This window comes from Pteropus alecto, unplaced genomic scaffold, assembly GCF_000325575.1.
Source record: "Pteropus alecto unplaced genomic scaffold, ASM32557v1 scaffold185, whole genome shotgun sequence".
Classification (NCBI taxonomy): Eukaryota; Metazoa; Chordata; class Mammalia; order Chiroptera; family Pteropodidae; genus Pteropus; species Pteropus alecto.
Genome location: NW_006438088.1, coordinates 5,028,412 through 5,044,003, shown reverse-complemented (window position 1 = coordinate 5,044,003; position 15,592 = coordinate 5,028,412). Strand labels below are relative to the sequence as shown.

The following is a 15,592-nucleotide window of genomic DNA, read 5'->3' as shown; positions in this document are numbered from 1 at the left end:
ACTCCCTCTGTCCTCGCCGCCCAGCCTGCCCAGGCCTCTGGTGAACATGGCGCTTGTTCCTTGCCAGGTACTGCGGGTGGCGATTCTGCTGTCCTACTGCTCTATCCTGTGCAACTACAAGGCCATCGAAATGCCCTCTCATCAGACCTACGGAGGAAGCTGGAAATTCCTGACGTTCATTAATCTGGTAAGGCCGTCTCTCCCCCCTCCCCCGCCCTGCACCCCAAGCCTGAGTGTGTTTGTGGGTGCGCGAGCACCTGCACGGGCGCGCGCCTCCAGCATTCACCCCTGTCCTCACCCCAGTGATTGCGTCGAAACGCCTGGCTGCCCCCACAGTGGCCCCTCTGCACCACCCAGCGTTACCTGGTGCCTGGGGCACGAGTGAAGGTGGGGTGTAGCCAGCTGGTGGGCTATTTGGAGGGGAACACAGACTTGCTTCTAAGAGGTGACACGGAAAGATTCAGAACTTAGCAAATGGATTGGACAGCCTTGATCATGAGGAGCCTTAGAAACCATTCGCCCCCAAGGTGCTTCCCAAGCACCCATCGTGGGATCAAGTTGCACAACAGTGGAAACTGGGTTCTGTCGTATTACTTGGAGCTGCTTCTGAAAGGACCAAAATCCTCACAAAGAAGAAAAAACGCCTAATAAAGTCTTTTTGGCATCTGTTTTTTTGGCCATTGTCAGTAATTTCCTTGCAACCTTTAACCCAGAAACATCAGGGGAGTGTAACTACACTCTTCCTTATTTTCTCTTGAAAATGTTTGCAGTAGTTTGCATAAGCAGTTCTTTTGGCACAACAGGATAGCCTTGACAGTTTACAGGGTTTTTTTGTTTGTTTTGTTTTTAGTTGTTGGTTTTAGTTGTTTGTTCGTTTTGTAAATGTAGCCACTTCTGGCACTAAAAGGCTAGAGAATCTGGAGGTGAGCATGAGGCCCAAGAATGACAGTGGGGCAGAACTTTGGAACTTCAGGGTGAAAGGTAACTGAATTAGACTGGGGCCAGCACACAGTAAAAGGTCATCAAGGGTGGAGGGTTCAAACATAAGCAACCATTGCTAAGAACTACAGAAAAATGTAGAACTGTTGTAGCCGCCAGCCCCTGATAGACACACGGACCACCAGAAACCAGTGAGTTATAGGAAACACACTCTTTATTCAGCAAGCTGGGTCTGCCAGGGGTACACAGACCCCAAATTCAGCAACCCGGAAATGTAGAGATTTTAAAGCTCTAAACCCCACTCCTCATTCTGTCTGAACACAAAGATCTATTTTTCTCTTACTTACTAATCGTCAACCCACAGGTCGGGTGTGCAAGTGTGGGTACAGAAACAGAGAACTTATTGTTGGAATGTTATATTCTCTTGGGTATTAACCTATGTTCCCATGGGTGATAGCCAAGCATAATTTTCCAGTCAGCACAGAACCAGTTCCTGGGACACCAGAACTATCAGCCCAAGATTATACATGAAGTTGGCCACACAAGCAAGATTATCATCTCTGTTGACCCTCCATTTTGGTGAAGAGAACATGATACTTGTTTTAAGATAGTTCCAAAGGCTTAGGGTACAGTCACAGAAAGAAATACAGTCACAGCGTTTTTGTTTGGAAATACCACCTTACATTCATATCATGTTAGATACTTGCAGAGAGGAATTTAAGTTCTTTTTCCAGCAGTCTCCAAACTGTTCTTGCACCCCAGGTCACCAAGACTTCCTAGGCATAGAATGTTTCAATTTTCAGATCCTTGGCTTCTATCTCTTTTTTTGAAACTGATCTGCCTGTGAGCATGGGTGACACCTGCCAGTTATTTTTTCTTCCTCCCAATTCATCTAAGGCTGGAGCACATGAGAAGGCTCTATGCTCTATTTATCCATTCCTTTTAGCATTCAGAGGATAGATGATTGTCACCAGGACCATCTTCATATTTGATTGAAAAACAAAGTCAGACTTGTTTTGACAGGAAGTCTTATTGGATTGATTGGCTTGTCAATGAAGATTGGCTCTGCCGATTACGTGGTATAGCAAACATTTTTCCATAGATTTAATGAGTGAAATCTGCAGCTCTTGAGTTCTGATTAATATGTATCAGAGCGGAAGAAATCATCTCTCTTTTTAAAGTGTTTAAACTTATGTTAAAAATGTTTAGATGTTATTTAAAAATATGTGCCTAATTTTCAGAATTCTTTTAGGGGCTATGTGAACAAAATTCTTTTTATATCACTCAGGTATCCCATTCCTCAGTCAGATCTCAGAGCTGGCCCATTTGAGTGCCACCAAGGAGTAGTGTTAAGTTAAAGTGCTGTTGGAGACCCCACCAGGAACTACGAACACTTCTCAGAAGCAACTCTGCATTAGACGTAGTGAGCAGAGGAGCAGAGGAGGGTCAGCAGGTGAGAGGGATAGAAATTGAAGGTGTTGGTTAATCCATGAGATGACTGCTTCTCACATTGGCATTGCTTACTGTGTGTTGCAAGACAAGACTCACAAGAAACAGACTGTATCTCATAATCTCATGACCTTCGTGTGACATGAAAATGTAGTAGAGCCAGTGTGACTCTCCTAAACCTGCCATACAGTTTGTGTTGTAGCATTTGATGATTGGACTTGCCTATCTTAAATAATAACCATCACAAATATTTTTGTCTATCAGAATTCAGGCATAGGTTCAGGTTTGAAACTTTTACTTCATTTCATATTTAGATTCAGTTTGTATAAGGCCTTCTGCCAGTCATTCAGATTTCTTCCTGTGTCTTCTGATTGAAATATAATAATTATCTTTAATCAAGTGTTCCTATGAGAAAGTATGTCTAGAATATATTCATAGATACACTCATGCAAGGTATTTTCTTTTTAAAGAGAGATTTAGAGTCTTCAGAGCTTAAGCATTATATAGCTGTTAAAACAACCAATGCGTCAATCCTTAGGAATGGCATGAAAAGATTAGGCTACTGTAATTTACTCATCTAACTTTTCATTTTTTTATGTTAAAAAAAACTGAATAAACATTATTGCTTAGTGCCTTGGACAATTTTAATGATTCTAAGCTCATTAGAGCAATTGAGGACCAGGGTTTGGCTTCTCAAAATTTTAACAGGAAGGCCCCTTTTCTAGTCAACTTGGATTGCAGAGTCTAGACATTTTCCTGGGGACCACAGTCCGATTCCATGTTCCATGGCATAACTTTACCAGAATGTAAGTCGGAAATCTCAGGCTACATGTCCCCGGGAGCAGATGGTTACATGGCAGTGGCCATTCCAGCTATATCCATATTTGTCTTTGAGTATGAGAGTCATCCCAATAGAATGAGAACTCATGGTTGAAAACTGTGATGCAAGTTACTGCTCTCAGTAATTTTATACTGTTATTCCTCAAAAGTTTCTTTTCCTAGCATTGAAAAAAGTGTAAGAGAACCAAAATGCTTCAGGAAAATTCAAGTTAGTAAACGGAAATGGAAATCTGTCTTCATTGGTAAGCAAAATAATGGGTACACAAAGATGTCCACATTCTAATCCCCAGAACCTGTGACTATACTAGGTTACCTGGCAAAGGGGAGTTATCCTGGATGATCCAGGTGAGTCCAATGTAATCCCAAGGGTTCTTGAAAGGAGGGAGGTGGAAGAAGAGTCACTGGGAGGAAGATGTGACTGCCTAGGAAAGTCACAGAGAGAGGTAACATTGCTGGCTTCGAAGATAAAGGAAGGGGCCAACAGCCAAGGAATGTGGGTGATGTCTAGAAGCTGGAAAGGACAAGGAAATAAATTCTCCCCTTGAGCCTCCAGAAGGAACACAATCCTGCTGACACCTTGATTTTAGCCCAGTGAGACCTATTTCGGAATTCTGCCTCCCAGAGCTATAAAATAATAAGTGTATATTGCTTAGGTGACTAAATGTATGATAATTTGTTACAGTGCAATAGAAAGCTAGTATACTTGGCTTTAAATCCTCTGGCCCAGGGATAAAAAAAACTTAAATGTACCTATGTAATGACTCAGCTAAGTTCTTTATGTGTATTAGATAACTGGTTAATTTTGGCTTTAACCAAAATACAGGTTTTTGCCTATGCATCTATGAAACTATGCAAGGGAGACATACACTTAACAGTGGGCAATATGAGAATCTATAAAAACTGAACATTAGAAAAATTAGATCCTTAAAGTATTTTAGAGACTATCATGCATCCTACTGTGCCAGGAGAAGGAATACTCTTAACTGGACATAAACTGGAAAGAAAACTTAAAGTAACCAATGTTCAACTATTTTTTTAATGGATACCATAGCTGATGAATTTTCTTCACGTGATGCAGATTTATTTACTTATCACTAATTAAAGGATAATTGTCCCCCAAGTTACATAACAGTTGTCTCCAAAGATGATAAAAATGAAGACTCAGAATAAAATCGGTATAAATAAACTGAAAGAAAAAAGGCAGCTGCATGTTGAGTCCTCAGAGTAATGCTGGGTTATAAGAGGTGTTTGTAAATATCGAACAAATGAAAACTTTCTCTTAACCACATTTTCAGTGAGCATTCTTTTCTTGTCCTAGCTCCTCCTAAAACATTCAGAGTAATAGGGATTTTTTTGAAGTATATCAACCAGAATTTTATTTAGATTTGTATGGTAGAATGTCTGACACATGAGCCAGAATCAGCTTCTTTGAATGACATGAACAGGACATTTATTACTAAAAATTAAATTAATATTGACATTGGACTTAGGACATTTGATTTTTACAGATTGAAAGAAAAATCTGGCTAATCTTATATTTGCTCTGGTTTTTGGTACTTAACCATTTTGAAAGTTGTCATCTCCTAGGGCTATATTTTACTCGTCATTCTTCCATTACTGACTTCTCAGTCATGCATGGAGAGAAGATCGTTTAGGTCCTGTCTCCTCAAAGCGTGGTCTGAGGACCAGACGATAGACCTTATCTGGGACCCAGCTAGAAACGTGGGACCTCTGGCTCTACCTCAGATCTTCTGAATCACAGAATCTGTGCTTTAATGAGATCACTAGGTGGTTCGTCTGCACATTCTAATGTAATAGATGCTGCTCTAGGCCATGCTGTTTTGTACTTTAACATGGAATAGTTTATAGGACACAGCCTCAGTATATTGATTCTGCCTACTATATTTAAAACATTTAAACATATTTCAAAATATATTAAAGATGTCTTTTACTGGGACATAATTAAATACATGTTGTAAAAAAAATGACTTTAAAATAAAAGGAATAGAAAAATATGTATTAGGCACCAGGGATTAATTATTTATTGCCATTGTGAGACAAATTTAACTAATCTTCAGGGCAACCAAGGCAAAAAAGAATACACATTTGATTGTATTGTTATTAGTGTTGGCATAAAGGAAGCACAGCAATTTAGCAGGAAAAATATTTTCCTGGCACTGACTTTTCAGGGATATTTATCAATCAGATTGTCATACAGAGAACATTGGGTAGCATAATAGATAATGCCTTTGACTGGTTTTTAGCAGAATATGTAGAAATATTCTCATAGTTGGCATATCTTATATCATCATTTTATGAAAACCAAAAGCAGGCCTTATGTTTTGACTGGGAGAAGGCATTTTTTTCAGAGGTTTAAGGTAATATAACCTAGGCACTTGTTTTTGTTATCTAAATCCATATTGCAGAAGAACCTAAGAAAACCACAGGGGGAGAAGGAAAAATAAGGGCCTAGATGTTGAAAAGCTTGGGGTATTCAAAGAGCAGGAAATGGTCAAGTATACCTGGAGGATACATTGTTTGCTTTTAGACATGTTAAGAATTTTTGACATTTAAAAAAACGTCAAAAGCATAATAAACCGTGTAAGTATACTAAATGTATTTGAGTTTTTCTTATATTTACTTATATACTTAAAATATTCTTGACTCTAGTTCATGGCTTAATGTTAAATAGGAAATAAAATATCTTGAGAAGAGATTCTATATGTCTTTATATAACCATGGTACTTAGCTTTGCCAGTCAAAACCACAGAGTGCCATGTGAAAGCCAGGAGTTCATTGAATACTCAATAAGCAAAATGTGTTTTTTTGTTTGTTTGTTTATTGTTTTTGGATATTATACAAAGAGGGTGAAACTGCATTTTTTTTTTTTCAGTAGAATCAGACTTGACCCTGAAATGTGCACATAAACTTGAAAGATTAAGTAATGCTTTTTCCTAACCTGGGGGAAGAATTGCGAATATAATACTTTGCATAAAATCCTCTTCACCTTCTTTGAAACTGTTTCCTTTGGATCAGACATAAAATAGGGGCCTGGTTTTGTCAGAGTAGGGGAGATAGTTGAGGATATGATCACCCATTCCCTTTCTTAGTTCCAACTTATTGGAATTACAGAAAGTCATCTGACCACTAGTTGAGGTCACTTCTTTTCCCATCCCGCCATCCTCCATGTCTGGTATAACATTTAGCAAACTTGGTAGCTGCTCTTCATTTGTTTCTCTGTGTTCTCCTGAAATGTCATATGTTTCTGTGGAAGCGTGAACAGTCGTCTGCTTTTCCATATTGAATCAGATGTCGCTGTGATCCAAAGGTGCTTGGAAAAATCTTACCGCTTAGGATTTCGTAACAGTGGAGCTTTCTTTCATGTCTGGCAGCCTATGGCTCGACAGCTAAAGGGCCATTTCTCACCTTCAGCCCTGTCAGAGTATAGCGAGCACAGAGCTCTTTGAACCTGAGACATCTCCTGATCAGATCTGTTGTGGAGGAAGATACGGAATGTAGCTTTGATAGGCTAATCAAGAATAAACAGGGAAATTGCGCAAATTTGCAAAGTGGCAAGAATACTGTCATTTTGAATCTTGAGAAAATGGGATGTGTTTATTACAGTGCTTTGGAAGCATAGAAATCTAAAAAGTCAGCTAATGGTCTAGCTTTTTCATGTTGACTTATATTTTCATGTTGACTTATATTTTCATGTTGACTTATGTTTTAGGTTGTGTTATAAAGTAAAATTTTAATTTTAAAAGCAATACATAGAACTATAGAATATTTGTATAATATAGGAAACCCTTGGGAAGAAAATATATTCCATCTTAATTATCCCTTATTTTCTGTGCATCTTAGCGTTTTACTGCTTTAAGATGGTATTTATTTCAGAACTTTATACACATAGAAATACATAGTGAGTCAGACTCCAGTTTTATATATATATGTATATGTGTATAGGAGTGTGCATATATATATATGTTTAGATTTCAGAAAAATCACATTCTCTATAAAAAATATTTTTAAATTACAGAGAATAATATTTATCACTCAAGAGATACCAATGTTAGTATTTTGGTAATTGCCTTTTGAGCCACATATATACTTTAAAACAAAAGCTCGATATATACATATGGTTTGTAATTTAAAAAAATTTTTTAAATTAACTGTACTCTTTTTGGTGTACAGTTCTATGAGTTTTGACAGATGCGTAGACTCATATGGCCGCCACCACACTCACCTAAACATTCCTTCATGCTGTCCCTTTATAGTCAAATCCTCCCTGAATCTTAACAACCACAGATTTGTTCTCTATCCCTATAATTTTGTCTTTTCTAGAAAAATAAGGTGTACAGCATAGAGCCTTTGAGTGGGTCTCTTTTTGTTTAGCATAACTCATTTCAAATTCCTCTAAGTTGCTGTGTATCCATAGTTTGTTCCATCTTATTGCTAAGCAGTATTTCATGGTATTGATGTACCACTTTGTTGATCTAGTCATAAGATGAAGGGCATTTGAATTTTTTCTAGCTTGGAGTCATTATGAAAAAGCAGCTATAAAACTTGCTTACAAGTTTTTATATGAACATGAGTTTTTATTAGATATGTATCTACAAGCAGGATTGTTTGGTTATGTGGCAAGTATATGTTTAACTAGATAAGAAACTGACATACTTTTCCAGGATAGGTGTGCCACACTGAGTTGCCATCAGCAATGTAGTTCTAGTTGCTCTGGGTTCTCGCCAGTATGTGGCATTGTCAATTTTTCTTCTGTTTTTGATATTCTAATAAGTGTGTTAGTATCTCATGGTTTTAATTTGCATTTTCCTCATGACTAATGATGCCAAAGAGCTTTTTCATGCATATTTTTATCATACACATATCTTCTTTGAGAAATGTCTCTTCAATAGTCCATTAAAAAAATTAGGCTGTTTCTTCTTGTTAATCTTTGAGAGATTTTGTGTATGCTGAATAAAGGTTCTTGGTCAAATATGCGATTTACACCCATTTTCCCTCTGTCCATGGTGTATCTTTGCATTTTATTAATAGTATCTTTACAGAACAAAAGTTTATCATTTCGATGACATCCAAATAATTCTTTTTCTTTTATCGAACATGCTTTTGACGTTTAAGAACTTTTTACCTAACCCAAGGTCACAAAGAATTTCTCCTCTGTTTCCTTCTAGAAGTTTTACTTTTCAGGTTTTACATTTAGGCCTATGATTCATTTCGAGTTAGTTTTTGAGTATGGTGTCAGATACGTGTCAAGTTGAGTCTTTTCTCTTCCTTCTTTTCCCTTCCCCTTCCCTTCCTCTTCCCTTCCCTTTTCTTTCTTTGGCATATAGATGTATAGTTGGTCCAGCACCATTTCTTGAAAAGACTATCCTTTTGTTGTTGAATCGTTTTGCACCTTTGTCAGAAATCAGTTGACTATATTATGGATGCATTTCTGGATTCTCTTCAGTTCTCCTGATGTGTCTGTCTGTTCACAAGTACCACACTGTGTTGATTATTGCAACTTTGTCATATGTCTTGAATTTTTCAAAATTTGTTTAGGCTATTCTAATTACTTTGCCTCTGTTGAAATTTTAGAATACACTTGTCAATATCTACAAATAATCCTAATGGGATTCTTGAATGGGATTTCATTGAATCTGTAGAACAATTTGGGGAAAATTATCACTTAACAATATTTACTGTTCTAATCCATGAACATGATACATCTCTTCATTTATTTATATCTTTGATATCTTTCATTGGTGTTTTCTAGTTTCCAGCATATAGCTCCTGCACATATTTTGTAGATTTATACTTGTTTTGTTTTATTAGTACCGTTGTAAATGGTACTTTAAAGTCATTAAATATTTTATTTTGATTAATATTTTTGTTGAGATAAGTATAGATTCATATCAGTTGTAAGAAATAATACAGAGACCTGTATGGGCTTTAATCAGTTTCCCCCAGTGGTAACATCTTTTGCAACTGTATCATACTATCCCCACCAGGATGCTGATGTTGAAGCAGTCAGGATGCAGAACAGTCACGTCACCACAAGGATACAAGGATACGTCATGTAGCCTTTTTATGGCCACGCCTACCTTCTACCTTCATCTCATCACTGACCCCTGTCAACCACTAATTTGTTCTCTGATTTTGTTATTTCAGTACTCTATAAATGGAAGTGCACGCGCACGCGTGTGTGTGTGTGTGTGTGTGTGTGTGTGTGTGTGTGAGAGAGACTTTTGGCGATTGGCTTTTTCCAATCAGCAATCTCCTGTTACATGTGTCAGTGCTTTGTTCCTTTTTATTGCCGAGTGGTATTTAATGGAATGGATGCACAGTTTGTTTAACCAGTCGCCCATCTGGATTGTTTCTAGTTTGGGGCTATTATTAATACAGCTGCTGTGAACATTCATTTACAGATTTCTGTGTAAACATAAGTTTTCATTTCTTTGGCATAAATATCCAAGAGGGCAAATGCTGGGTTGTATGGTAGTTGCGATTTTAATTTTAAAAGAAACTGCCAGACCGTTTTCCAGAGTGGCTGTACCATTTTACATTTTTACTGGTAATATCTTGAATGATATAGTTTCTCCTAATTTTTGCCAGTTATTTGATGTCAGTATTGTTAACTTTAGCCATTTTGATTGGTGTGTATTGTGGTTGTAATTTCCATTTCTCAAATGGCTAATAATGTTGAATATCTTCATGCGATTACTTGCCATCTTTTTATGCTTTGCAGTGAAACAAATAGTAAATAGTATTATTTTGTTATATTTTACTTTCTGGTTGTTTATTGCCAGTATGTAGAGATACATTAGATTTTTGTATCCTGTGATTTTGCTAAACTCACTTACTCATTCGAACAGCTTTGCTATAGATTCTGTGAGATTTTCTAGATTTTTTTTTTTTTTTTTTTTTTTTAGGTAGACAAGCATGTCATCTCCTAATAGACAGGGTTCTTTCCATTCTTCATGGCTTTTATTTCTTTTTATGCTTTATTGTTTGATTAAGACTTCTGTGATATTAATTAGTAGAAAGGCTTTTTAAAAAATCATAAATGGATGTTGAATTTTGTCATGATTTGACTGTATCTATTGATATGTTCATATAGCTTTCATTTCTTTTTCCTGTTAATATGGTAAATTATATTGATTGATTTTTAAATATTGAGCTAGTCCTATATTCCTGGGATGAATGTATTTGATCGTAATATATTGCCCTTTGTTTGTTTTGCTGAATTTGATTTGCTAATATTGTGCCGATTCTGCCTCTCCATTCATGAGGAATAGTTGTCTGTGTTTTTTTTCTTCTTTGTCTGACTTCGATATTAGTATAATGCTAGCCTTCTTTCTCTTCAATGTTCTGGAAGAGGTTGAGGAAAATTGATATTATTTTTTCCTGATATTTTTGATAGAATTTATCACTGAAAACCTTTGAGCTTGGAGGGATTTTGTTGTTGTTGTTGTCGTTGGAAAATTACAACTACACATTCAATTTGGTTGATTTCAAGATATGGGACTATTCAGTTTATCCTTTTTCAATGAGATTTGGTAGTTTATGTCTTTCAAGAAATTGTTGTCTTAGTTTTGTCTTAGTTCAGCATTTTCTTCTTACCTTTTCTGTAGGGTCTAACCACATTTTATGCCTGATATTGGTAATTTTTGTCTTTTTTTTCTTCATCAGTCTAAGAATTTCTCAGTTTTACTGATTTTTTCAAAGATCAGCTTTTAGTTTCACTATTTTTCCTATTATTTTTTCTGTTTTCAATTTCATTGACTTCTCTTTGTTTAGACCTTTATTATTTTCCTCCTTTTGTTTTGCTTTATTGTTTGGTTCTTTTTTTTTAATAGTTTCTTAAAGCAGAAGCTTAGATTATTCATTTATTAATATGAGCCCTTTTTTCTTCCCTGTATAAACATTTAATGTCGTTGCATCTCACAAGTTTTAATACATTTTATTTTCATTGTTATACACGAGAATATTTTTTAAATTTCCTTTGTGTTTTTTATTTAAAAAAATTATTGACTATTTTTTTAGAGCAGTTTTAGGTTAACAGGAAAATTGAGGGAAAGATAGAGATTTCCCATCTACTGCCTGCCCCTACAAAAGTGTGTTTTACACTAGATTGCTTAGACATATGTTGTTTAATTTACACATTTTAGACATATCATGGGTATTTTTCTGTCATTTATTTCCAGTTTAATTCCATTATGATTAGAGATCATTGTTTGCATGATTCCGATTTTTTAAAATTGGTTCCGTGGCCCAGAATGTAGACTATCATGTTGAGTATTCCATGTGCACTTAAAAAAGATGCATTTTTATATGGTTGGGTAGACTGTTCCTTAAATGTCAATTACCTAAAGTTAGTGAATAGTATTGGTCAGATCTTCGATATCCTTGCTGATTTTGTGTCTCCTTACGCTCTCCTTAACCAAGAGAGGAGCATTGAAGCCCCTCAGTATAATCGTGGGTTTTTCAACTTCTCATTTAAATTTTATCAGTTTTTTGTTTCATGTGTCTTGAAGCCTACACATTAAGTGCATACACATTTAGGAATGGTATGTACCTTGATGAAATATCTTTTTATCATTAAAAAATTTTCTTCTTATTAATTTTCTTTGTTCTAACATCTGCTTTGCTTGATATTAATATAGCTTCTCCAGCTTTCTTGATTAGTGTTCGAACAGTGTATCTTTTCCCATTCTTTTACTTTTATTTATATTTATATACTTAAAGTGGATTTCTCATAGACAACATATAATTTTCTTGTTTTCTTAATTTCATTTGATAATCTCTTTCGTTTAGTAAATACCATTTGCACTTAGTTTGATTATTGAAATGGTTGCATTTAGGTCTGCCATTTATTTGTTTGTTTGTTTGTTTGTTTATGTTTCCCTTTTTTTCTCTTGTTCTCCATTTTCTGTCTTCTGCATTATTTGAATGTTTTTAGTACATGTTTTATTGTAATTTAACTATTGGCTATTCGGATATATTATTTTTTAGTTTTAGGGAGTACCCTATGTACATCTGCCTGTATACAATCTAGAGTGAGTCGTTTACCACATTTAAGTAGACTATATGAGCCTTGTCACTACCCTCTTCATTTTATGTGATAATGGTCATTTTAATTACATCTACATTACTTGACAACCCCGTAGACAATGCATTTTTGCTATCAAGAGTCAAATATTTTAAAGAACTTAGTAAAGTAGTCCATGCAGTTCTTTTCTTTTATCATTTGAAGATGTTGTGCCACTATTATCGGGCCTCTGATTTCTGATGAGAATTCTGCAGTTGTTCAAACCATTGCTCCCTTGATGTACTGTTCGCCTCTGCTGTCTTTACGATTTTTTTCTTTATGTTTAGTTTTTAGCAGTCTTTAGTAGCCTGATAGTGATATGTCTAGGCACGGTTTTATGAGTTTAACCTGAAAGGGGTTTGCTGAACTTCTTAAATCTGTAGTCTTATGTCTTTGACCCAGTTTGAGAAGTTTTCAGCTATTTCTTCAAATATTCATTCTGCACCTGTTGTTAATTGATGTAATTAACTCTTCTTCTGGGACTACATTGATATGAATATCAGACCCTTTGATTATTGTCCCATAAGTATTTGAGGACTTGGCTAATTTTTAAAGTATTTTCCCTCCATTCTTTAGGTTTTATAGTTTCTATTGATTTATCTTTAAGTTGACTGACTCTTTCCTCTGTTACCTACACTCTATTAAATATATCCAGTCAGTTTTTAAATTTCAGATTTTATCTGTTTCAGTTCTAAATTTTTATTTGATTCCTTTGTAACTTCTGTGTCACAACTAAGATTTTCTGTCTTTCATTCATTTATACAGTATTCACCTTATGGAAGATTGTTCGAGAGCTGTTCTGAAGTCCTTTCTCGGTGATTCCAACATCTGGGACATCTTGGAGTTGTCATTTGTTGATGGTCTTTTCTTTGAATATTGGTCACATTTTCCTGGCTCTTTGTATGTCATTAGTTTGGATTATACCCTGCACATTTTGACTATTATATTGTGAGACTCTGGGTCCTATTAAAGTCCTTTGAAGAATGGTGATCCATTTGTGTTCTGGATTGTTTGGGAGACAATCAACCAGGTTAGGGTCAAACCTCATATTTTATCTTATGGTGGTTCCAATGTCAGATGAATTTTCAAAGGTTTCACAATGTTTTCTGGAGCTTACCTCATGCAGCGAGTAGCTGGGGCTTGGACAGTGGTTTGCATGGTAGTCCCGGTCTTGGTGCCTCTGCCGTGTTTGTTTAGGTTCATTCTATGCAGGTCCAGGACTTACGTCAGTTCACACAGAATTAGGAGTTGCCCTTTTTCAGCTCTCTTCCCGCCATGATTTCTCCCATACTCTCCAGCTCTCAGATTCTCTTTTTCTTGATTCCTCTGGCTAGAAAGGTGAGGTCCTTCCAGAAAGTTAGCCTCCCAAGCTGTCATGCAGTTTTGCGCAATTGGAACTGCCTTCACGCAGAGGCAGCAAGAGAAAAAAACCTACATTCTCCCCACGATCTTCAAACAAGAGTGCCCCCCTTTCTCCAGTTTCTCTGGCTAGAGAGAGGGGTTTTATTGGGGTTTTAGATGCTTGTGCTGTTCCTAGTGCAATTCTAAATTCTAAAACTGGACCTGTCCTCAGAGCCAAGCTGGGAGGGAAATAAAAGGGGAAAAAGCGGGGGAAAGAAAAGGGAAAAAAGGGGGAAAAAGGGGGAAAGAAGATCTCCTTCACAGTGTCCAGTACAGGAAACTCCTTTGCCCAGTCCTCTGGCTGGAAAGAAGGTGTTTCTCTTGGAGTATTTGTTGTTAGTGCTTGCTGCACAGTCCCTGGATTCAGCTCACACTCAGGTCGTATCTAGGTGAAAAAGAAAGCAGAAGTCCATGAACCTAACCCTTTATGGATCTTTATTCAAGTTTTCACTTTAGTTCACAATCTACCTGCTGTGTGTATATTTCAGAGTGCTTAGGTAGTTACTTTTTTTTATATTCTATTCAGAGTTTTTGGTTGTAATCAGTGATAATGATAGGCTGTAGTTAGCTTTCTCCATCTTGCCTGGCACCGGAAATAGCTTGCAAATAATTTCAGTACCTATTTTTTTCCACAAGAATATTTTGTAAACATTTTTCCATGCCATTATACATTCTTCCATAACATTTTTAATGACTGCAGATTTCTTCCTATGGGTGTTTATACTGACTGTCTTAATGAACATATGAATAGATAAATCTTTTCATGCATCTGTGATTTTTTTCTTAGGATAAATTCTTAGAGGCGGAATTGCTATACTAAAGTCTTCAAGAGAGTATCTTAATTTTTAAAAATTATTTATTATTATTTATGTCTACAGCACCTGGTCTTCCTAGGTGGTCTCCCATCCAAGTACTAACCAGGCCTGACCCTGCTTGGCTTACGAGATCAGACATCAGGCTTGTTCAGGATGGCATGGCTGTAGACCATGGATTATGGCTTCACTGGGGCACAAACCCAGGACCTTCTGCATGTAAAGCAGACATGCTAACTGCTACATTATGGAACCACTTCCCTTAATTTTAAATCAATTAATTTACGCTCCTTCCAATATTAGAGTTTTTATTTCCGTATATTTATTTCTGTATATTAATAGAAAAATAATGCCAGTGATCACTCAAGGTTCTTCAATTTTACAATTTTTTGCCCAGGAGTTGCCCTGCAAATATTTCATCACATATCTCATAAATATAAGTGAGTAGCTGTCTTTGACTCTATGTTTATAAAACCCAGAGTATTAGGTACATTGGTTTTGGGCTCCTAAATACTTGAACCAAACATAAATCTTTAAGTGCCTAGAGCATCCTAAGTAAGATAGAATTGACATGACTGAAGTGAGCAAGAATAGTTTTCTATGCACAATAATCATGGGTTTGCTCAAGCATTCCATTCACCTCGCATTAAAATTGTACTGTAGCTGAGTTGCGAGTGATTTATTAGATCCGTTTGAAAAATTAACATTAGGAGTCCAAAGAAAGGGTATTTGCTCTAACATGATACATCCTTTTTTGTTATAATTACATTTACACATTTTTGCTATTTTAAAGAAGACATATGAACATTAAGGAAAAAAAATACATATAGTATGGGGACATATCTTCTTCTAAAATATTGAGGCATATTTTCTATGCATGAGTAGATCACTTTTGTATCAGCTCAGGTCCTGGAAGAGAAGCAATGGCACACTTAGATTGGGTCATTTGAGTGAGTTTAGTGAAGAACCATTTATAAGGGTGAGCAGGGTATAAAGAAGTCTCAAGATATAGCACAATACTGTGGGCTAATAACAGGGACAGGTTACCACTGCTTGATCTGGAACA

The 15,592-nt window shown here is 36.2% G+C and overlaps 1 protein-coding gene and 1 pseudogene across 6 annotated transcripts in view; one reads left to right on the top strand and one right to left on the bottom strand.

Annotated features, from left to right (window-relative positions):
* The first annotated feature begins 6 nt into the window (after positions 1-6).
* Positions 7-15,592, top strand: part of AIG1 (androgen induced 1) — a 207,904-nt gene continuing 192,318 nt past the window's right edge. For all 6 annotated transcript variants that reach the window (XM_015592091.2, XM_006915361.3, XM_025049307.1 and 3 more), the window contains exon 1: positions 7-187. In XM_015592091.2, the coding sequence (XP_015447577.1) occupies positions 47-187 (141 nt within the window). In that variant the 5' untranslated portion in view covers positions 7-46. The remainder of the gene's footprint in view (positions 188-15,592) is intronic.
* Positions 14,584-14,699, bottom strand: LOC112482595 (annotated as a pseudogene).